Source organism: Tyto alba, unplaced genomic scaffold (genome assembly GCF_018691265.1).
Source record: "Tyto alba isolate M040663 unplaced genomic scaffold, T.alba_DEE_v4.0 Super-Scaffold_33, whole genome shotgun sequence".
NCBI classification, from domain to species: domain Eukaryota; kingdom Metazoa; phylum Chordata; class Aves; order Strigiformes; family Tytonidae; genus Tyto; species Tyto alba.
Window position 1 is genome coordinate 9187832 of NW_024881308.1, and position 24104 is coordinate 9211935.

Consider the following 24104-nt stretch of genomic DNA (forward strand, 5'->3'; position numbering starts at 1 on the left):
CATTTTCTTATGCTACATATTTTTCTCAGTGCAAACAGTCCTCCCTTATGGGGGATGTACTGATCTCATTCACTGCATTCACAACTTGAAAACTATGACCTTACAGGAAGGTATGCACCCAGGAGAGAGGGGAAGGAACACAAAAGGGGAAAAAAACAGCAAAAACCCTCTATCAGTCAAATTATCGGAGGTGACAAAAAAGAGAAAGCTTCTATCTGTCTTTAGACCTCAAAAGCTGTTTCTATTTTAGTGTAACTAAAATCTTAATTCTCCAGTGGGTCTTTTGTATTTTGGACCTGATCAGAAGAGCTGCCTTGCAGCCTGCTGCCTTTGATACCATCAGGTAACAGATGTTAGACTATTTCAGCTCTGCCAACTTTATCTAGAACAATGAAACAGAGGATCTTCTAGCGTACAGCTTCAAAGCACCCACACGATCTCCATGCTATTCTGATTCTGGGAAAGATGCATCAGTTTCAGAACAAGACAGCCTTTTTCTCCAAATTAAAATCTTCAGCATATACTTCCAAATCTGTCTTATCACGTTATTTTCATTTTTGGACATTATCCAAAGTGCTTACTATGCTTGTTTCATGTCTGCACTTTGTTATAGTTCTAACAAGCAGCAAGTATAATGTACTTCTGCTGTCACAGTCTTGTTAGTAAAATGGTGGTTTTCATCCAGAAATAATTTAAAGATCCAAAGAAATAATCTGAAGGAAAATCTTGCTGTGTAAAGGAACCAAGACAGCACCAGTCCAGATTTTCTTCTCTTTATGCTTTAACTGAAAACTGTACCATTTCCTGACTACCACGCTGTCAGTCTGTACCATCAGGAAAGCCTTCCGTGACCAGCAAGCACAGAATTGTAGGCAACCCTGAACATTCCATTGAGGGAGATGTCTTCACTCAGTAAGGTTTGTGAAGAGCATCACTAAGAAATGGCAAGTAAAACACAGTTCTGGAATCCCCAAAAGCTAGAAACAAAAAACCCCCTAGTCCTTAGTGCATTTTATTCTTATTCAGGCATCTCAAACCTGTATGAGCAGGCTAAGTATAGTATCCTAATGCTCTTTCAGCGGCCACTGATTCTTCTGAAGTGCTGTCCACTGGTGGAAATAAGCCAGTGAAATACATGATTTTTTTAAATTTTACTTTTTTTTTTTTTTTCTTACATAAAAGAAAAGCATGTCAACATTGCTAACGATACTAAAGGAATAATTGGAAAGTTACTATCTAGCTATTCCACTTATTTCCTTTTGAAATTTTATGAACGTAGTTCTAAATTTATCTAAGTTCACAGAGCTGAGAACAGTTTGAAACAGCAGTCAATCAAGAAAAGGAAAACTACAAAATTAAACTTTCCTATTGAGTACTGAATGAAAATTAGGAATGAAGAAGAGAAAGTTACAGAAATACAAACGAGGCTCCTGGAAGCAATTTTTTTTTTTTTTTTTAAAAACATGCATTTATCTATTTCCTTGACATCCAATTTATTTTACCAGCTGATGATTCCCAGGCCTACAATGAAAACCTCACAGGAACATAGAGGTAGAAAGCTGGTAACTCATTCTGAGAGCATTTTCCCCTCACAATTAAATACATAAAGTTACTTGTAATAAGCAACATTTACTCCTCACACTACCCCTTAAACATTATTTTTTGGCTCAGATGAAAGGATCAGCACTAAAAAAGAGAAGCTTTATGCATATTTAGTATGTTGACCATTTTAATTTTGTTGAGTAATAAAATTATTCAGCCACATTCAGTACTCAGCCACATAGAAGTTAGTAGTCTTATTAATTACACAACTCTTCTTGTTACTGTTGTGGCTACGTCTTTCCAGGCTGCCTCATCATAACTAAACAGTCAAAACGGGGTGCCAAACCACTTTTACAGAGGAAAAAAAGTGTAGTTTTTAATCCTAAACCAAACATATGTTAAATACAGAAAATCCAAAAGATGCAGACAATTGAATCCATTTCTCATTTCCAGCTAGCTAGTTCTTTACTGCTGTTCAGAAGAGGCACTATTTCACCAAACATGAAGTGTGACAGACCCTTCCCCAAACCGTTTACTGTGAACAGCCTGCAGGCAAAGAAGCCCTGTCTTCCAAATCAGTGCTGTGCTGCAACATCCCCAGCTGTAAAGATGGAAACAAACTCCCATCATGTGTGCAAAGGCACCAACCCTTTTACTCTAAGGGCTTAAATTTCTAAATCGGACTAGAAGGATTTCCACAGAACTAGACTCTCATCCAGTATAAATCCATTGCCAGTTCATAAGCCTACAACTAATATTTAAGGGCTACTGCAAAAAAAAAAAAAAAAAACCAAACCACTTTATAACTTCAGATTAAAAAAGCCTATATAGAATTTAATAAAAACACAACTTTAGAAGGGGTCTTCCTACTGTATGTATCTATTGTTCATCAGTTTTTCAGATTTGATGCCAAGGTGTTGGCTGAATTTATCAAATCAAATGCGATGCCAACTGATTTGATGCCAACACCTTAGATCTAATGACACAGAAACATGCATCTTGAACTGACTGCTTCTTCAAAGCATTCAATTAGATTTACACTTCTATACAACTTTCGTTAAATAATTTACTTTGGAATAAAACTGGGGATGCAATTACAACTATCTCTTGGGCACACTGTTAAAAAGAAGAAAATAAAACATCAGTTTTACCTTCCCTTATAAGCACGTTCGGTTGACCCTTCCATTTCTAATGCTCTCATTTAGTCAATATTACGAAGACTGAGAAAACCTGAACTTTTTAGTGATGTGAAACACAGTATGATGAACTGTACTGTTGAAGAAATCATTAGGTGTGAGCATGCATGCAAACCAGACAATTTTATAAGCAATGTGTAAACCCAGCCTTTTCTATCCCATTGTGACTTTGACTTGTATGCATCTATGTTCAGATCAATCTTGTCTTATTAATTAGTTCTGTAACAACTGTAGTTCATTAAAGCAGACCTCCTATAAATTTGAAATTAAAAGATAATAACATTTTCTGTTATTTCTGCACATGCTTATAAAACTTAACTGTTTTTACTCTTTTCCCCTCTCCCCCTCATCATCCCTCTGCTGCTGCAAAAGGTCTGTCCTTTCGTCGCTCTTTCCCCCTCTCCTCCTCATACTTTCTTTGCTGGTTCTTGGCCTTCTTGGTCCTTACCTCGCTCATTTTCCCTCTTCTCATCTTCCCTGCGCCAATTCATAGCGTCCACATTCTTTCGTCGTTCTCTCTCATCCTGTCTCCACCGCTTCTTGATATCTTTGTCCTTAACTTGCTCATTTTCTCTCCTCTTCTCATCATCCCTGTGCCATTTTATTGTTTCTGCATTTTTCTGTGGCTCCACGCTTCTTTTGAGATAGTCTTGTCGCCTCCTCCTCTTTTTTAACATATCCCTTTCCCTGGCACGAGCCTGCTTTTCTTTCTGGGAAAGAAAAGCTTTACGGGGCATCATGAGCTGCTGCTGTACCTGTAATAATATCGTAGCCATGGAATAATGTACTATACATGCACTCAGTCAGGCACCAACAACTCTCATTTGGAGCTGAATACTTCAAATACCAAGCCAAGATAATTTACTGCTTCTTCTCTTTCCTTCATAACCCTCTGCTAGCTCCACATTAGATAATGCCAGGCAAGTTGCTATGTTCAGCTCCGGGCACACCACCTAACTGGCACCTCTGCAGTTGGTGCACACCCAGCATCGAAAAGCCAACCCCCTAAAACCCCGGGCCTAGGCAGTAAGATTTCTTTTCCCTCCCCCTTACAACTCCTCCCACAGAGTTTTTAGCAGCCACTTGGCATTGCTGCATCCAATGGAAAGAAGACGCTGATAGGAGAGTTGTGCAGGAAGCTTGTGAATATTCAAACCTTTGTTTCTTCTCTTACTAGAGAACTACGTTTAAGGAAACTTTAAAAGGTGCTTATTTATCCTTTCAGACCTCCATATCTACCAAATTTGGTTGAAAACGACCAACTTTTTTCTTGGCTTGGAGGAGGGAGAGATAAGGAGACAAGCCACAATGTGAACAACTGTATAGGCTTTGTTTCCACTGGAAACCTGGCCAAAACACTTAACTGCAGTTAACGAAATAAATCCTGACTCATCTACTCAAACTTCCTCCAAGTATGTTATGTCTTGCTATTCACAAGAACAAAGGAAAAAATAATGTGACTTTTACTTGGAGTTTCTGCTGACAGCATTGCTGATGAGTGGGGCTTTTTAGTTTTGTTGTTTTGGGGTTTGTTTTTAAAGAGGTGTCAATGAAGACTACCTGAATAACAAAATGTTTACTTTTGGTCATTTCTCTGTAGTCATCCAACACATTCGCATATTTAAATTTACTGGTGTTAACATCTGCATTTTTAAAATAATGGAAAACAAAACAGTCCACAGAAAGAATTTATACTATTATTGTTATCATTTGAATACTTTTCTGTACACATTAAGGAATGTTTTAGAAATGTCAAACTGCAGTTGTGGCCCAGGTTTGAGACTTTTGGTTTGGTTTTGAATTTTTGTTTAGAAGAGAGTTTTGCAGAGGTCTAATAAAAATGAAAACTGCAGAAATGACAAAATTACTAGATGAGAATACTTAAGCAAAACCTAAAACAAAATGAAACAAATGTACTTTTAAAATTTAGCTACCTTATGGAAAGCACTTGTTCCCAGCATGCAATACTCCATCTTTTTCCTACAGAAAAAGCAATGTTTCAAACCCTTATTCTAAAAGCTGTTCCTTTTCCCTACATAACATACTGCCCCACACACTTAAACCCACTGCTCTAGTCCATTGGCTTTGTTAGGTATGTATCATGATCCCAGGGTTTTCATTCAAATAATTCAACCCCAAATTTCTTAATAAGCATAATAATACTAAAAGGGAAGGGCTGCAGCAGAGTGAAACAGCATAATCAAAAAAATGCATGCAGTTTGGTAACAAGTTAGTGTGTAAAATTCAGATTACGCTAAAAATTACTTCACTAAAATGTGTAGGATAGGTCTCTACTAGACAGCCTGTTTTTAAGCATTAAATATTTCTCAATAGCAGTTATCATTAAAATCAGAAAGCAACGAGAATCCAGGATCAACATCATCAGTGCAACCGAGACACTGTAAATCTTTAAAAGTTTTAATTTCTCTATTGGCTGTGTGCCAGTACTACATTACTGTTGTTTACTAGAGCAAACTTAACTTCTTAACTTTTTAAATGGACATTATCTTTATAATTTTATCAGTAACCTAACTTTATTCCAATAACAACAGCATGAGTAAAATTTAAAGTAAATCATATTTCATGCAAATGACTCTTTCCCTCCACCCCCCACCCAAGATAAGTACCAACATTTAAAATCTGTTATTAAATAAAAACCTTTTTTGGGACTAATTGTTATATTTTCTTTCATTTGTTTTTTGTTTTTTTTTTTTTGTTGTTGTTTTGTTTTGTTTTGGGGTTGTTTTTTTTTTTGTTTTGTTTTGTTTTTGTTTTGTTTTGTTTTATTTTGTTTGATGTTGGGTAATTTTTCCCCTTTAGCTTTATCTTTTCATTGTTGTTAATGACAGTATTCCTCCCTCCATGCATATCCCTGCCCACTCTGACAGACCAATTTATAGACAAATGATAGAAAATATATTCAGAAAAAACATTTCATTTGAATTTCCAAAATCAAACATTTCAATTGAGATTCAAATAAGAAATGTCAGATTCTAAGGAACAGCTTAAAGGGACATCCAACTTAAATTATATATATCTTTGAACTTCCATATCACAAGTCACAGGTTTTTCCCCAGTTTGTTTCAGCATTAGAGAGTACCTCAGGCAGTCTGGTCATTTTTCTTGCAGTCAAAATCCCCTTTCACTTTTGCCTCTGTTGGTTTTAATAAACCAAAAGAGGGGGGAAATTTTAAACCAGGAAACTAACAAATATGCAGTGAAGACTGATTGAGTTCAAAGCTCCCCCCTCCCATTTTTCTAGAGTTCAAGTTGGTGTTCCTTTAAGTTCAAAATGTCCAAACATCAGAAGTAAATAGGCAGAACTATCATTTCAAATATTTTTTGCCCATACTTCATCAAATGAAAATCTTAACTCTTCCCAATCTATTCAGTACATATTATGAGGCATTTACCTCCAAAATTAATGGTGCTTGGGCGTCTCAGACTCATTGGACAAGTTTCATGCAAAAGCTTCCAAAAATAATTCTCCTTCCAGAACGCCCACCTCAGCGATTATATTACACCTACTGTGTGAGGCCAAAGCCCGGACATAGAAGAAGGATCATATCCTGCTGTACAAAACAAAGCGTTAAAGACAAGAGATAAGAAATGTAATAAGGGCAATCTTACATTTATAATGTACGTTTCATTGCAAAGGACTCCAAAGCTAATTATAAACCACATTTACGGTACCTTTACTGATAGGGAGCTACTGTAGAGTGCACTCCAGCAAGTTAACAGTGCTGCAGGAAGTTTTAGCAGGTTTGTGGCTTAAACGATAGATTCCGATGGGTGATACTACCTGAGGAATATTTTAGTGCTCAGATTTCAATTAAATTACCCAATTCAGAAATCCAGCAGGATACAGAGACGGATGCTCCTGTTCACACTTCATATAACCTTTTGACTGAAGTGTTTAGGACCTCAGTTTACATTTCATCTGAGCTATTAGTACCAGCATAGCTGCACCCTGTAGAGATGAGGGACGCTTAGTAAAATACCAACAACACTTCCTTGTACAGGCAATTTTTACTAGAAGGTTCCCATATAAACACATCCCCACCTTAAAGTACAAGACTATGGGAGATCAAACAGGTGACAGGGCTGTCAGCCACAACTCTAGGGACATTGGGAAGTATTCAGATTAAAACGTTCAGTTACAATGCTGCTAGTAGGAGGATGTGAAGTAAACCATTTTGGGTAATGGCATGTAAATGATTATGCTTCTGTAGGAAGACTGATACCTCTTCAACTCCTATCACCCATGGACAGAAATTCAGTCTTGAACAGACTGGAAACACAAGACGTAGCATTAGTATCAAGAAGTCTGGAACAACCAAATCTGAAGTTTATAAAAACAAAATTTGAGTCATTTATAATTACTTTTCCAAGTAATGAGGGCTTTTACTGTTGTTAGATTTTAATCTGTGTTGATTATTCAGACAGAACATCCACAGCTTAAAGTACAGATCATTTTTCTTCAGCAAGTATAGTTTCAACAGAAGATACTAAAATGTACTAAGAAATTTAAAAAGATAAAATTCTTAAAACACTTCACATTGAGGCAAAACTGATATTGCATATGCTTTAACAAGACCACTAGCCATATCTTCAAACAGTTAGGGATGATGGGTTATTTTGTTTCATACTGGATTATTTTCTAACTAGAAAGTAAAATTTGTGCCCCTGTATCTCTATCAAGTCCAAATTACCTCTCTCCCATTGATTCCTCACTGCAGAAAGCACACTTCTGGATGAGGACCGATCAGCCTTGAGAGCGGATCAGTGGCAATTAGTGTTATCAGTCTGAAGATATGAATACTGAGCACAGGGAAGCACTTCATACCATACTGGGCTTCCTGAAGACCGAGTATCATTGCCCTGCGTTACGCTGCTGATGAAAACCACCAAGCATCTGTCATTTTTGACTTTATGTACTCCAAAATTATTTTGGTTTAGCCCTTAGTTACGTTGAAGCAGTCCATGGTTTACATATAACAGCGGAACATAGTAGCCTATATCAGAGCTGACAACAGCTGTATGTTCCTGGACAAAATGAAATGAAGACTTAGTGCTTTTCATTTCCCTATTCCAACTGCATGTAAAATCAGGCCTGCTTTTAACAATTTGCCTAGCTAACTGCATTTAACAGCATGCTCTAAAAAGCCAGTCATGAAACAGATTTGCAAAGAAGGTTGTTAGTGCGACACTGAGTGAAATCTCTTAAAACAGAAGAAAAATATGCAAGAAAATTAACCTATGGTTCCCACAGCAATAGAAAAGCAGCCTCCTCACGTATGCAGGTTAAATGATGCTATAGAGTATGATGTTGTGTAACACTCTATATTCACATGAGGACAATATATGACCTGTCCCTGCAGCAATGCCAGGACTCTGGGACCTGACAATTCCAGGACAGCTGAGCAAGGAAAAGTGATAGGAAATGGAAAGGTATCTCAGGGAAGAGTGAGCAAATCAAAAATACCAGGAGCAGAAACATCAGGGAGAACAGAGAAGAGAAGTTGGTAGAACTGAAAACTACCGAAAACTTCCTTGAAAAAAGTAAGAATTGCAATTAAACATCTCCCCTCCCCACACCAAGTGAATAGAAAGTCCACTCCCAACACATCTATCACTGCCTTACATTAACCATTTTCACTTGCTTCTGTTGGACTCTTTCCTCCTTATTTAAGCATTTCTGGCCTAGTTTTCAGAGGGCTGTGCACCCACATCTCCCCTGAAGGTAATGAGATTTGCAGTTTAACAGCGCATCTGAAATGCCAGACTACAGGCTCATTTTTCAAGTCCGCTATAATCCTAGGATGGAGGCTGTTTTGTAACAGCATGCGCTCTATTCTCATGGCAACATTTTAAATAGACAGCACCTCCTCAGCCGAACCATCTGCAACACCCAGCTTCTGTCCCTGTAACATGATGGTCTTAAGCTAACTTCTGTCTAACAAACACCTCTCAATTCCAACCAGATAATTCTGTGTGCACAGCTGCCACATTAGACTCAACACTTACATTCAACCTCAAGCTGGCACATCAGCAAGCATGAGCCCCCAAGACCTTTAACTTATTTCTATAGCCAAGGTCCTTTAACTTGTGTCTATACCCAAAACAGGATTAGGCACATTAAAAAGATATAAAGTGAACAGAAAACCCAAACCAAATCCTCTGGAAAAACCTGATATTTTATTTTAAAACAGATTACTGGAACTGAAGAAAATCAACAAATGTGTTTTGCTATCTGGCCAAAGCATTGTAAAACTTTTGCAGCACTGTGTGCGTATAACCACTGCAACTGTCTCTCACAGTGAGTCACATAGTCTGTTTATTAAAGGTCCCTTTGTCAAAAAAAGGAATTTAAAAAAAAAATTAAAATCACTTCAGATATTAAATCAGCTACCTCCAAAAAGATTTCAAGTTGTGTATCAAACAAAAAGGACCCTTTCACACCACTTCTCTGGACATCATATGTAAATATTGCTTCAGGGGAGGAGATACATCCATCTAAAACGTGGAACTTAAAACAAACAAACAAACAAAAAAAACAAAACAAAAAAAAAACAACAAAAAAACCAAACACCCACATGAAATCCTTTGGAGGAAATTCTTAGGCTAAAAATCTTAACATGCTGTTTCAGTGGTTATATGCCGTTTTCAGCAAGGGTTTATGAAACTGTTTTATCTCTTTTGTTTTTTGGGGGGAGCTTACTTTCTAGATTCTGCTTGGTGACTCTTGTACTATGAACTCCAACCTCCCATCAGAGGAGAAACTTCTATGGAAGACAGTTCTAATGAAAGGAATCAGTAAGGCTGGTATGTTTTACTCTCAATTTTTTTTATTTAAAGGCTAAAAAATATCTTCTGAAATCCAGCAGACAGGAATCTTCTAAGTCATTCACACACTTCTTGCTGATTTCTGGAATTTTCCACTGGTGCCAGAAGCTCCATCTGGTGGGTGTGTACACTAACTGCAAAACTGAAAGGGAATTAACTATTTCCTTATCAACTTTTGTTTAGTAGTAAAAGTTCTGTACACTGTGTAATTTCTATGTCCTCGTATAAAGTACAAAACGGCCAAATTTTGATTGCTCTGGGAACCACAACGCCTTATTTCTACTCTCGATAAATGATCTGCTACCTTACACTCTGCTGGGAATTTCTGCTGAGTTTTCTTATTTTGATTTCATAGGCTGCAGTATGTTAAAGAATGCTGTTAACTAAATTTGAATGTTTTCTAAAGAAGGATCTTTTGAACACACATGATAAAAACCACATCAATTCTGGCAATCTCTACTGCATTCTGAAAAGCAGTTTTAAATTGCATCCATTCTCTAGGGCATGCTATACTTCAGTGCATAGAAAATTTTAAATTAGAGACACTAGCAGCTCAAGCAGTAGGCTTACACACCTACTGCCATCTTTAATAATACCTTTTGTGACTGTTCAAGATCTCCGAAGATAAATGTTTATATGCACCCGCATATGTGCAGTGAAATCAATATGTAATATACATACTCAATATGATAGCCTTGCTTGTTTAGGGCTATTTCTTAAAGGTTTCAGTTTGAAATGTAATAAAGCCAGCACACCTTGCTGAAATTTGAAATCGAGACTGGAGATCATTGAAGCACAGAGGATATTATTTGCTTACACCATGGTATCCACACTTCAGTGATCAGGAAAAAAGGCTGCATGAATATGCTCTACAATTCCAAAATAATCCTCATCTAGATTGCAGCTAAGCATGAAAAATCCCAAAATAAAAATTATTTTGGAAATAGAAGCACATTTCATGAATCAGCAGTTACCATGTAAATTAAATTGAGAATTGTCTTGAAATTTTCAATCCAAAACTCACAAAAATATTTGTATAATTAAACAAAGCAGCATAGAAGTCTCTAAAATGTGTGAGCATAAAGCATGTAACCAATATACACATAATTTATGATTGGATTACACTGATTGGGAAACTGCAATCAGATTAGACTGCAAGTGAAAATGGTAGTCCTGACTTCTCTGTGTCATGATTTCCTGACATCACCCTGTGTCAACAGCCAGAGCAGAGACCTGATCCAGATGAACGGGAGTGTTTTTCAGACTGAGCAGTTCCTCCACTCGCCCAAACAGAAGTGCTAGGACTTGCATGAGTAAGGTGGCAGGAAGCGTGGCTCATACCACCCCTTCCAGTGGCTGCACAGACAGATATATTTAAACCAATAGTGTAACTGCATCCCGCAGTGTGTCCTAACTAGTAAAATGCATTGTTTGCATGCTGGTATAAGTGGCAGAACAAATCAACGAACAAAAGAGAGCATACAAATACTTTTACAAGCTCATCCAAAACCCTGCCAATACATGCTTTCTCAGATAGTAGATATATTAGATATTGAAGGGATCTCGCCAACTGGCTAGCATCTGAGTATTTAAAGTGTAAAAATAGTCACTGAAGTAGTCTGATGTTAACTGTTTTTCCTTTGCCTTACCACTTCACATGCTATGCACAAATGCTGGCATTACACAATTGGGTAAAGTCTGTAAACAAGAGCTTAAAATCAGTCTTACCACTTCACATTTCTTACCTCTTTCCCTTTCTGTCTAAGCATAGCTCCCAAGTGTTCCAATCCCTGACTACATTCCAGCGTTAATCCACCTCAGCTACTGCTGTCTTCGGTCTGACTCAGGAACCTTCGATATTCAAAAGGCTTCATAGCAGCAGCAGCAGGAATGGGGAAACAAAACAAAAGAAAACAAGATCACAAACTAAAGTTTGACTTCTTAGGGGGAGAAAAGCATTTTAAGACAATTATTTTGCCCACTTAGATTTCAAGAAACATTTTACCCCCATACTGTTGCTGCTATGAATCTGTATCACTAACAACTTCTTTGGCCCAGCTGCAGCACAAGCTAAGAACTATCAGATCCAGAGTCACATCAGAAATCAATACACAGGAGAGGTAAAAAGGGGTGAAAGAAAGAATGTCTGAAGGCTGAGACCTCAAAGAGAGGAGCTGGGGGTAGGAAAGAAACATCCAACAGTGAAGCCAGGCTTGAGAGCATGCCTTTTTCCTACGTTTAAATGACTGGATGAGCTGAAGAGTATTACTTCAGTGGACAGGCTGTTTACAGAGTTACTTAGTTTCTATTTCTTGTAAATTGTTTTCGAGACTATTGAGAAGTAGACTTTAAATGAAACATTTTGCCACATGATCTGGATAGTCAAGAACCTTCATGTGTGATGTGTTCAGAGAGTCAACTACACAGGTTTAGGATCCAACAGCCAGTATCAGTTTTCATCCAAGTCATCTTTAATGCCACCTTAAAAAAAAAAAAGTAAGGATATAAATGGTGGTAACTGAAAGTGACTCACTGCAGAAAAAATGGTATTTACTCCATTCTTATTCAAAACCATCAACCCTCATACACATTCAAAAGCACTAATGTGAAATAAGAGTGAGACACTAAATTCAAGCCTCATGTTTGCCTTTCAACATCAGCTAGCTATAGTGAAGCTCTGAACAATGCAGTTTTTTCCTTGAGGCATATGGCCCTCAGGTAGCGAAATAAGAGTTACACCCTCTCTAAAAATGTCTTTATTCAAATCTAGAACATTTATTCAGTTCTTATACCAGATTTAAGTACTTCCTGAAAGCTCAAAATGAACAGGTCCATTTGGTCATCTTGATTAGCAAAGCAAGGGTATTCTTCCCAAAATGTGTCAGGTGAGTCAAAACAAACTTTCTGCATATACAGAAGGTATGGGGGGGAGGGGCGGGGTTGTTGGTTGGTTTTGTTGTTTTAGGGTTTTTTTTTTGTGTGTGTGCTGGTGGTTTTTTTTTTTGTTTGTTTTGGTGGTTTTTTTTGTTTTGTTTTGTTTTTTTTTTTTCACTTAACATAACCAGGAGTTCTTTTTCTCCCAATCCATATACAGGCATTTACATTACATTATCCTTAGACCAGCACTTTTTATTCTCATCTCCATTGCTTATACTACTATTAGGAAACACACACTTGTACCAATATATTTATTTATTTGATCAGGACTACCTCCATGTTAACAATTATACTGTTACAAATATGTTAATAAAAAAATACCTTATGTGTATATATATAAATAAGCATATAACAATGTTAATTTAATGTAATTAAAAATACTGTAATGCTTGTTTAGATTCAGGCCAACATAGTCAGCTGTTATATTTTTCAACAAGCATGTTACATTCATTTAAAAAAAAAAAATCCCAGCCAATATAGCATTATTAATATACAAACTCAGCTGAACCAATGATTTAAAAAAATACCCCATCTTTGCCCATGCAGATAAAGCAGATCAAATGACACCTGTGGACCACACTAATCAGCTGATCAATCGCAGCCTGATAGCTGTTCACTGCCTCTCTCCTGGCAGCCATGTCCTACAGAGTTTAGAGTACAATCCTCATCATATCTGATACTGGTTTGTTCATTCCCAGTCCATAATATTTTGTCTCTCTTAAACCAACTTCAAGTAGTGGAGCAAAGATAGCTTCCTCTTTCTGAAAAAAAACAAAACAACCCAAAACAATAAACCACACAAAAAATACCAATAAAATTTCCTATCGAGCTGCCCACCTCAAAATAAATACACAAACCCATGAGCACTATCTTTGTTCCCACAAAATAATTCATTCCAAATTGTTTCTTTACCTCAATGAAATCAACTGCCACCTTAAAAAAAGTTACAAAATACACATTTGGACTCTATGATTTTGACTACCAATAAGATTCTGATATGTTTGTGTATTCCAGGAATGCTACTTTAAATTTTAATATTTACTTCCTGTATTTAAAATTATTGTGGAGTGGAAAAGCTGGGTTGGGAATAATGATCTATTACCCACTCTGCAGTGTGTCAGAAGCACAACTTACCTTCCACAGAAAATTTGTACATGCATTCCTCTGGAATTTAATAGCGAATTCAGTAACTGCAGAATTCAGTTTGTTAAGTACCTAACAAATACCTAACAAATACTTTATACTACTAAAGCTTAATTAAAATGCTGTTGTAATATACCACTGTAAGTGACACATACCAATTTTGAAAATGCTAATAGGCATCTTCTGACAACTGGTAACTTCTATCCTACATATACAGAAAAAAAAATTAAGTTATTCATCTCATCCTCAAAAGCACATACAGTCTTCCTAGATGTTTTGTTTGTGCAGCTGATGCTTAACCTGTAGGGCACAAACTTTCTGAAACAGTCAAGAAGTTCCTCCCCTGTGAAGGTTCGTTATTCCTAAGCACTGGAGCAGCAGACACTGTTCACCACTTGTCTGTCTGCCTTACCTACAGGCAAATGCAGCCGCCTTTCACCTTCCCTATCCCTTGCATATCCAAATCTCCCCTCTAAAACTTAACACAAGTGCTCTACAAGCTCTTAGTGACTTTAAAGCTCTAGTGGTTCCACACAGTATACTTTCAAGTATAAATAGTAGTAACCTAAAGAGATGCTTTCTATAAACCTGTCTAGTGGACCATCACTTAAAAAATAAAAAAAAATCTGAATAACGGGGCACTAAAAATATACCAGTTTGCAGTGATCTTGGAGAGTTGTCCCCAAACACTGGAAGCATCCAATTTTTATTAGATACCAAAAAGTAATTTTCAGAATTCAATTAAGAAATACTATTATTTTTAATAAAAGGCAGCTTACTATTATAGTACAAAACCATTTAGCATGGTATTACTTTTGGAGGAAAACAAATTATTTGTTGTGTGTCAAAAAGGACACCTCTATTTTGATGGAAGTTTAAGCATTTGCTGTAATAATCATCAGGAAAGGTAACAATAATGTTTCAACCCATCAGCCTCAAGTGCAATTTTATTAACAATAGGATGTTTCTCTTCTGCTGTCTCTTTTTAATGTTTTAAGATTTCAACACATATCATGGTAGCTGTTGATCTGCTGATACCAAATTACTGCCCAACATCTGCAAATGCACACTTAGAAAGGAGCTAAGCTTTGGTTTCTTATTTAAAAAAAAAAAACACAAAACAACACTTTTTTCTGTTTTTTAAACAGGGAGATCCATCTTTCTCACCTAGAAGGATGGCAACTTGTAATTATTACAGTTACCAGAGTCCCCAGGTGAAAGTTTTTCCAAGTAGCTGAGACCCTGCAAGAGGAAACAACGCAGCACACACAGGCTGTGCTGCACAGGAGCCAGCTAAGGTTGGTCAGTGCTACCCTGACAGGTAGGAATTGTGTGTCTCCGTTATCTCACACCTTGCACCTCCAAATAGAAATAGAAAATAGTAGTAAAAATATAGAAACATAGCTAGTAAAAATAACCTTAACAAAAAAAAAGGGAATTTCTCTAAAAGGAATGAAAAGCTCTTTCATATCTATCAAGCGCCTTAAATACATCCAATAAACAAAGACTATCAAAACGTCCAAGTGCCCAGTTGCCCGGACTCTCGCCTGTGGCCCCAGACAAAGCGCTCGATGCTTCAGCAACGCCTCACGCTGTAAGTTCGCACCGCTGCAGCCATGCTCCCGCAATGTGTGAAGGAAAAAAAAAAAAAAAGAAAAAAAAAAAGAAAAAAAAGCCATGCAAGTTTATACAGCAAACGGCACCACAACCCACAACCAAGTTTTGATATCCTTGCTAACATCCTCCACAGAGCCTCGCAAAAACCGCCCGAAATCCTCCATGTGCTCTAGACACCCCCCACACACACACCCACACCCCCCACACCCCCCCCCCCCCCAGGGCACCGGCCCGAAGCCCCCAGCAGGCGGGCGAGGCCGGCTGCGGGGAGGGCGCCGGGAGCCCCGGAGGGGCCGGGGCCGTCCCGGGGCCGGGGCCGCTGGCGGCATTTTGCGGCCGCGCCGCCGGCCCCGGCCCCCCCCGCGGCCCTGCCCGGCGAGGGGAGGGCGCCCCCTGCTGCCTCCCTCCCGCACGCCGCCACCGGGCTGCGGTGCATTTTGGGTGGGGGCTGTTTTTTTTTTTTTTTTTTTTTTTTCTTCCACGGCCATAAACGGGGAGCAACAATACTGATTTCACTCGGGGGGGGGGGCACCGCTAACATCGCGTACGCTGTGGGATTGTTTTGGAAATCTTGTCTCGTCGTTTCCCCCCGCCCGCCTCCTCCGCCCCCGGGCTGCAGCCGCCGAGTGAAGGGGGTGCGTGACAAGGGGGGTGCAGCTCCCAGCTGCAGAGCGAGGCTTTAGGGTTTGATTTCCCCCGCCTTTGTCTGCGAAACGGGTGTCGGCAACTATAGCCCAGGGTAGGGAAAGGAGGGATGGGTGAGTCAACGTTGCTCCATCCTGCAGCTGGTGCTGGGCTCAGGATAGCGGCCGCGGATCGCGCCTCTTCCCGCAGGCGGGGGCAGCCCGGCTGCTCCCTCCCCAGCCACCGCACGGCAGCCAGCGCCGCTCCCCGACCTCGCTCCAGCGCCAACTCCGCCGGCGGGGACCCGCCGCCCACAGCGCCGGGATGCCGGAACCCCATTCACCGACTCCCTTCATCTCGTTCACTTCGCCTTACCGCCAACGCAGCAGCCCTCGCCATCGCAGCCGCTCTCGGGACACAGCCGTGTGTGGTCCCGTCCCCGTCCCCCCCCCCCCCCCCCGCCCCTTCCCAGGCGGGGGGGAAGGGAGGAGGCTGGGGCTGCATCTGCCGCGCGGGCCCCGGGCAGAAGGGAGGGAAGCCGGGCAAAGCGGAGCGGTCCCCGCAGCCGGCCGGAGCGGAACCGGCCTCGCCAAGGCGGCGAAGTCTCTTCAACATGTGTGCGGCCGGAGGGGGGGGGGGGGGGGGGGGGAACCCGCCTGCCAACTCCGCAGCCCCCCCCCCCACAACCCCGCGGCTGCAGCGGGCAGGGCGCGGGGCTCCTGCCCCTCGGGGTGGGGGGGAGGGGTTCCCGCCCCGGGGCTGCCGGGGGCCGCGGCACCGCCGGGCAGAGGGGAGGGAGGGAGGGAGGGGGCGGGCGGGGGCTGCCCCCGCCCGGGTCGGACCGCGGACTCACGCACACACCTACCTGACTGGGGCTCTCCTCAGCAGCGAGGGCGGGCGCTCCCCCGGCACCTCTGGCTGGGGAGGGGGGTGCGCGGAGCTGCCTCCCTGGCGCCGCCCGGGTCCCTGGGCGGGCGGGCGGAGCGGAGCCGGCGGCGGCGCGGGGGAGACAAAGGGGGCTGGATGGCGGGGGGGGGTGGGGTGGGGGGGGGCTGGGGGGGGGCGAGTGTGCGGGGGGGTGGCCTGTGGAGATCGGGTCCCGGGAAGGGGGGGGGGGGGGGGGGGCGCGGGGGGCGGGCGGCGGCGGCTTCACTGGGCTCGGTCCCCGGGGCGGGGGGTGTGGGGCTCCGGGGCGGGGGGGGCGGGGGGCTCCCTGGGCGCCCTGCAGACAATACAGCCGGGTCCCTCCTGCCCAGAACCTGCCCTGGCCAAGATGGCGGCCGAGAAAGAGCGGAAGTGACGCGAGACTCTCATTAGCATACGGGACTCATTGTCCAGCGGGAGGGGAGGGGGCCGCGCCCCGGGGGGGAGGGGGCCCGAGCCCCGGTGGCTTCCCGCCGGCCTGGCCCCCATCCCGCCCCGCGGACCGCGCCCCGGCAGCGGCGGGCGGGTTACATAACCCCGCCGAGATGGGGGGCGGCGAGGGGGGGCCGCTCTCGCGAGAGAGAGAAACGGAGGGAGCCGCGGCGGCCGCCGGCGGCGGGATCTACCCCGGCCCCGCTAGGAGGCGCCGCGCCCTGCGGCTGGGTCCGGTGTGGGAGCTGGCGCCGCCCGGTTATCCCTCCGCCGCCCCCAGCCGGGACTACATCCTGTCCTGAGGGGCCTCCGCCGCCGGGGCGGGGGGGGGGACGGGGACGGGACTGGGAGGGGGCACGCGCCTGGCGAGCGGCGCCCCCACGTGACCGCGGGGCGAGCACGTGACCGCGCGGCCGTGAAAGCGCAACGGTCTCCGTGCCGCCCCGGCGGGGCCGCGGAGGCGCCTCGGGGCGCGCCCGCCACGCCCCGCCCCGCCCCTCCCCGCGCGCCGCCGCGGCCGAGGGGCGGGGCCACCCCCGCTCCCCCCAAACCTGTCCCCCAGCCCCCTCCCCGGGGGCCGCGCCCCGTCCCACGCGCCCGCCGCGCGGCCCCCCGCGCGCCGCACACCATGGACAGCGGCCGCCGCCGTCCCCGCCGCCTCAGGCGTTTCCCGCCCCGGGCCCGCCGGGGCAGCGCTCGGCCCGGGCCGGTTGGTCCCGCGGGCCGGAGGCTTCGAGTTGGGCGAGGGCCGTTCCGAGCTACCTCGTCAGGGCCGGGCGCTGCGACAGCTCCCGCGAGCCGCCACCAGATCAGTCAGGAAGTTTGGTGAGGTGACAGGGGACGTGCCTGGCGCGCGCCCTGCCGCCCCCCGAGCTCTCAGTGTACCATGTTTTGGCTTCCCGATCGCCCACAGGTGGACGTGTGTCATGTTCCTGGTGAGCTTCGAGCGTGCGCGTTCACACATGTGTACGCAGCGGACTGACTTCACAAGTGTCATTTGAGAGCAGTAGCAGCTGGATTGTGACAGGACTCCACATGCGGCTCTTCCTTGTGGATCAAGACAAACATGGTCAAGATTTCTTCAACAAATGAGGCCCAATTCTATAGTACAGTGGAAAAAAAAAATCTACAAGTGAAAGGGAATGATGGCTTTTGTTATCTCAAAAATCCACAAACACTTGAAGGATGAAGTAAAGCGTAATTCTTTCCATCCTCAGCATTCAAAACCTTTCTTGTTCAGAGCCACACATATTACAGTTAAACCATACAATACTAGAAAGAAAAGTCCGTGTTTTCAAATAATTGCCTGAAGTATAAAAGCATAGAAAAGTTGTCATAAATTACTTAAGCTTCATAAAGCTCAAGGATCTCCTGTATTTCCAAGTGACTGATACTCTGAAAACATGTACACCGCTGTGTTTATCACAATTCACGTAAGTAGCTTTTATGAAGAATTTAGTGACATTTTATTTTATTTGTTAGCTTCCTTTAAGACTTTCTGTTTTGGCAGAATTTAGAAGTACACTATTTGTCACTGTCTGCAAATCACACCTTTATTTTACCAGGTACTTTCATGGTGTCTTCACATTAGTGGTCATAAGAATCGGTAAGTCACAGAAAGAATCTTTCTTTTACAACAGAATGGAAATACACAAAACTTACCTGCAAATACAAAGCTTGTGCTTTAGCATTAAAAGGGTTTCTAGAACTGAGGTACTCAAAAGTTCCTCTGTGATACGCATATGTGAAATACGTCTCAACTAAGGAAAGCAAAGAAGGCTGGTTTGTTTATTCTATAATAACTTCAGTTTGCCTTCCAAGAGTAGATGTTTTTTCTTTTATGGCGCAATTAAGAAAGTATGCTAGAAAACATTTCTGAAATGCTGTTAAGTCAGTACCATATTCAGAAGCTATCAACTAACTTCCCGGCTGCTCAAGCTGGTTCGATTGCTATCGAATGAAATACACAACCACAAACAAACTTTAGGACCTTCCTATTTCAAGATCTTTTTATTTATGCTTTACCACTGACCACTTTTTAGCAATCACTTATCAATGGTGCATTATAACAAACATTTACTTACCTAACTTGTCCCTTACTGGACAGACTTCTGCTTTCTTCTTAAAATTAATTTAATTTTTAGAAGAAAGAGAGAAATATTTGCAGCATATTTAATGCAGTGTTGTTACACACTTTCCTTCTCTCTGAAAGAAGAAAACAAACCATGATGATAAACAGTTCTAAAAGGTTTGGAGTGAAGATGATAACTATTACAGTTGCCTCAGCTGCTGGGAGCTGTACGTCCGCAGGATGCTTTTGGTTGTGCAGAAGAATGCTTAGCTGAGAAAATGAATGGTAGTAACAGAAAAGAGAAATTGAACTTAACAAACACTGATTTAGTTTTGAGGCTGCAAGACATTCTTGGGTCATTTGGTTATTACGGGCAAGATTGGAGAGGATTGTCCCATTTAACTCGCTGTATCTGTCACCACCATACTTTAGGGCTCTAGCATGGATTTATTACACATAGAAAATAAATTTCTAAGAAAACACAACGGCAACAGAAAAAAAAAAAAATGTGTAGAAATACAACAGCAACAGAAAAACAAACCCCTGGCCCGTAGACCTTCTAATTCAAGGGCTGAGTTTGAGACCACATAGTAAGAAGTGTCTAAAGGTTGGAAGAACTGAGTTTAATGGAACATGATAATACAACCAGAAATAGAAATTATATCTGATAGATGTTTAAGGGAATGAGCACAACATGAAGGTATGTGCAAAGGATGCAATGGCACAAGCAGAAATAGTTGGAATATAGGCAGGAGAACTGAATAGGTTTTCGGACATCTTTCCATGTCCTGAATTCTAGGTGCGAATGTAAGCATCAGAGTAATTTTGTATCCTGCTGCAGTTTCTTGATACTTATCAGAGAAAGTCTCCAGGCTAGGGTGGCAGCCAGAACAGCAGAAGATAGAGAGTACTCCAACCAATTCCTCATTATCAACAGTATCAAGGAATTTCCAACTGGAAACAGTATTTCCAGCCACGATGGTGGTACCCAGTCTGGAATTAGGGCCAAAAAGAGTATGGAAAACAATCTGTGAAGAGTTCAGAAACAGGAATTTGGGATGAGAGGGAATTAAATTAGACATGGACAGAAAGAAGTGCATCAGAAGGCAGAAACTTCCACTCAGCGCACAAGATGGGTGATGCAGGCAATGGTTTTTAAGGCAAGGGAGAGAAGAACGGGAGGGAAAGATAATGTAGCAGCAGTGGTTTGAGCAAATGTGATCCATTGCCTGCTTTGGGGTAAAGTCTGCAATGACAGAGCTGAAAAATTTGGAGGGAAGGATGAAATGGTGTATGTGGAAAACAGTCCTCAAATGATGGACAAGATCTTGATCACATTTAGTTCAGTGAGAGTTTTCAGGATGGTTTGCACACTATGACAGTCGTCAATCATTACTGAGTTAGAAAGATGACAATAATAGAAAGTTTGTGTGAAAAAATTGATTTTAAAGGTAAAATTCAAGCAGTGGGCAAGAAGGAGAAAAGGAGCCTTAAGCCTGTTTTGCTCCTGTGTGTACAGAGTGAGGTGAACAAAATGAAAAAGAAGTTGATGATAACAGTCTTAATATACTTTTTATACTACAGGCTTCGCTATTGTTTCTCACAATAGACTATGACCACTAGAAAAATCAGTAAAATCATAGCATTGTAAGAGACTAAACAACACCAGGGGGGAGACAATTAGCGTTCCCAAGTTGAATAGGTGTAATTGAACATGTGTTGTGCTGCTGATCCAGGGCAAAATTGTGCCCAGATTCATAATTGTACTAGTTTAGGAGCAGTACAATGGTGGGGTTTTTTTAAATTCAAATGCCAAATAATTAAGACAACTATCAATGGCTTTAAGCACCTAACATAATTAATAATATAATAAGTACAAGTAAGTTAATCCTCAGGAGCATTAAGATCACTGGTCTCACAATGATCTTTAAGACCCATTAAGCCATCTAGCTCCTATGCTGTTTAGACACTTCATCATCTGACAGCATTCTCTAACCTTCTTTCGTGAAGCTGACTTTGGGAAAAGTCTCCAGGAAGGAACCAAATTTGGTCTGTATCAAGGTGAAAGTAGGAAAGAACTATCCCTTGCCACAGAGTACTCCCCTCCTTTTCTCTTTGTTTTCTAAGAAGATAATCATATTGAGCAGGTCTGTGATTAAAGATGCTTAAGATAGGTTTGCTTAGTTGATTAGGATAACTTGAAAGGAAAGGTTGATCCCTTGGACCAATAAGAAATTCATCTATCATAAGCAACACTTAAATTTCACTTGAAAGATGGTCAGTCAGTTGTCATGTCCTTTGGAGAAGATGCTGCACTGCCATGACAAACTACATTCTTTCTGTGGATATGGGATTGACATCTTTCATGTCATCAGCACTTTCAGAAACACTGCATTCTGATCGGATTTACTTAATGAAAGATATTGATTCAAATTAAAAGATCACCTAACTTCAGTATTTCAATAATTTATCACTTTCAAGCAGCTTGTCTTTTTTACCTCCCCTGCATTGCACAATAAGTAATATAATTATTTTGACAGGATACACCCATCAAAAGCACTGCCATATGCCTTCTTTGCAAGAGCAAGCAGAATGGAAAACTGGAGGAGAAACAAGAGCTCTCCAAACACTTTGCAGTCAGGACATGAAACTCACCATGTAGTAAGTAAATCTGTTATTTTCTTCCCAGGTATCCCCCCCACAGTTGCACAGAAGTAGTGGGACAGAAGACCCCAAAGCATTCTCAAGCAGTGACTGTAGGAGCTCAGACAAGATCTTTCCTGTTCTGGAACAAAAGTATCATTTAGTGCTCAAATCTTCCCCTTCCAAAGAGTACAGCATTTTAGGAGCTAGATAACCATCCTTGGCTTCCCAGGAAACAGCAAGCTCTCAACTGTGGTTTTGTCTGGGTTCACCTCCTAGAGGTGGGATATGTTTGCAAAAAGTCAAAACAGGAAAGAAGTTTGTGAGCCAAACACAAGGTGGTTTTGGTTTTTGTTTTATTGTGATGCACCACTGATACCAATTTCTGTTGAACAGGCAGTGCAACTAACCTTGCAGGGATAACCTCCCATTTTATGATCTTTGCCCACTGCTGCTTTGTTGAAATCCCTCTCTATAAGGCTGTTTTCATGTCTAATTTTGGATTAAAAGTTGCAATTCGGTTTCCTTCTCTCCAGTCCCAATATATTTCCCTTTGAACAGTAATGATCAAAATCTATAAAAAGTTATAAAGGGCCACCATGCCTGAAGAAAGAAGGTAAAATGTGTCAGGAACAGAGGAGGAAATTACATTCAAAAAGCTTCTGTGCTTTACATAAGTTCTGTGATTACCTTCTTTATTCACGTCTTCTATATCATGGCACCTTGGAGGTAATGTATCATAAAAGAATGATAAAACTTGATAAGCAATTCTCTCACCTGTGTATACCCTGTTCATATTGATCCTAGTGTTAAAATTTGCCGTCAACTCTGGAGTGCTAACTGTTGAAAAGCTGTTGCTGAAGTCATCGATGTATTGAACTCAGTAGGCAATCTGTCATTTAATACATTTGTGCCAAGATTTCAATCCATGCTTATACTTGGAATCTTGACGGACCCTTAAATAAATATTATCGATTAATCATCATTAATTTTTACTGTTGATATGCAGAAAGTTGTGCAACCTTGCAGTTGGCTTTCTACACAGTCCACTGGAAAATATGTTTTATTGTAGCGCTTATATTGGCAACTAGGTACATCTTTATTACAGGCTCAGATTAAAGCCTCGGATTAAAAAAAAAACCAACCAAAAATAAGAACATCCAAACAGAAACTGAAGCCAGCTGCCTCCAACCTCAGATCAGACAAATCCTCACCCACAAAACAGATATGCTAGGGATCTCATTTTGATGCTGGTTTCACATTCAGTTAGATACATTAACCAGGCCCTGGCTGTTTGAAGTGCTTGTCCCAGCCTCAGAATCATAATGCTCTGGGTCAGAGGGATTAAACTGCTTGACCTTGTCAATTACATACCTAAATCTTCATATGACTAAGAGTGACAAAATCCATACCTCAGGGTATGAACCTGTATTGCATATCCCTGAGGCAGGGCTCTCGGGGGTGTCGGTGGCATGAGGTGACCACAGCTACTCACAGTCCACCTGCCATGTAGTATAGTTGATCAGGTGCTAAGTCCTTGGGCCAGAGGCGTGTTTCATCTCACAGCTGGGGCTTCAGATTGTCTGATAAAAAACTTCATGCCAATCCAGGGCTGCTTAAGTCACTCAGCAGAGCTCTGACTGATGATGTGCATTCAGAGTGCAAGCACCAAACTTAGGTCAAGGAGAATCTTAATGATATGCCACGTAAAACTCCACAATCCATTTAACTTCAAGTCTGTTGGGACAGCATGCTTGAAGTTTATTACATGCTTTGGCTGTTCTAATGGGTTTGAACAACGAGTCTGCTGTGTAAGTTTCTTCATACACCACACTGAGTCTCTGGTGCACTATAACAGAACAAGAGATCTTCCCAGAGCCTTGCCTGTCTGCCAAAGGAGGTAATCAGTTTGCTGTGCAGGGGAAAGTGAATATTACTGGTGCAAAATGTGAGTTACCTTCTTCCCCCTCTTCATTAAACATGCCCAACCAAACATATCCAGGATGGATACTGATTTAAAACAGGAAGGAATTAAACCTCCTGTTCTTGCCAAAGGATTGAGTGCTTGCAGACACAGATTCCTAGAGAAAATACATTAGCAGAGTATTTGTGCCTTCATAGGAAATGAA

The 24104-nt window shown here is 42.0% G+C and overlaps 1 protein-coding gene across 11 annotated transcripts in view; it reads right to left on the reverse strand.

The window, feature by feature from the left end:
- LOC104357062 (activity dependent neuroprotector homeobox) overlaps window positions 1-16939 on the reverse strand; it is a 33154-nt gene extending 16215 nt beyond the window's left edge. Inside the window, exons 1-7 of one of the 11 annotated variants that reach the window (XM_042800869.1) lie at window positions 16771-16939; window positions 13820-13869; window positions 13089-13282; window positions 11975-12065; window positions 11330-11452; window positions 6152-6310; window positions 3187-3493 (exon numbers count right to left, since the gene is read on the reverse strand). In XM_042800869.1, coding sequence (XP_042656803.1) covers window positions 3187-3478 — 292 coding nt within the window. In that variant the 5' untranslated portion in view covers window positions 3479-3493; window positions 6152-6310; window positions 11330-11452; ... (2 more) ...; window positions 13820-13869; window positions 16771-16939. Of the gene's footprint in view, window positions 1-3186; window positions 3494-6151; window positions 6311-11329; window positions 11453-11974; window positions 12066-13048; window positions 13759-13819; window positions 13870-14831; window positions 15024-16280; window positions 16540-16770 lie in introns of those variants that run through there. The other 10 variants (XM_042800863.1, XM_042800866.1, XM_042800865.1 and 7 more) reach the window with 10 other exon arrangements.
- Between the last annotated feature and the right edge of the window lie 7165 nt (window positions 16940-24104).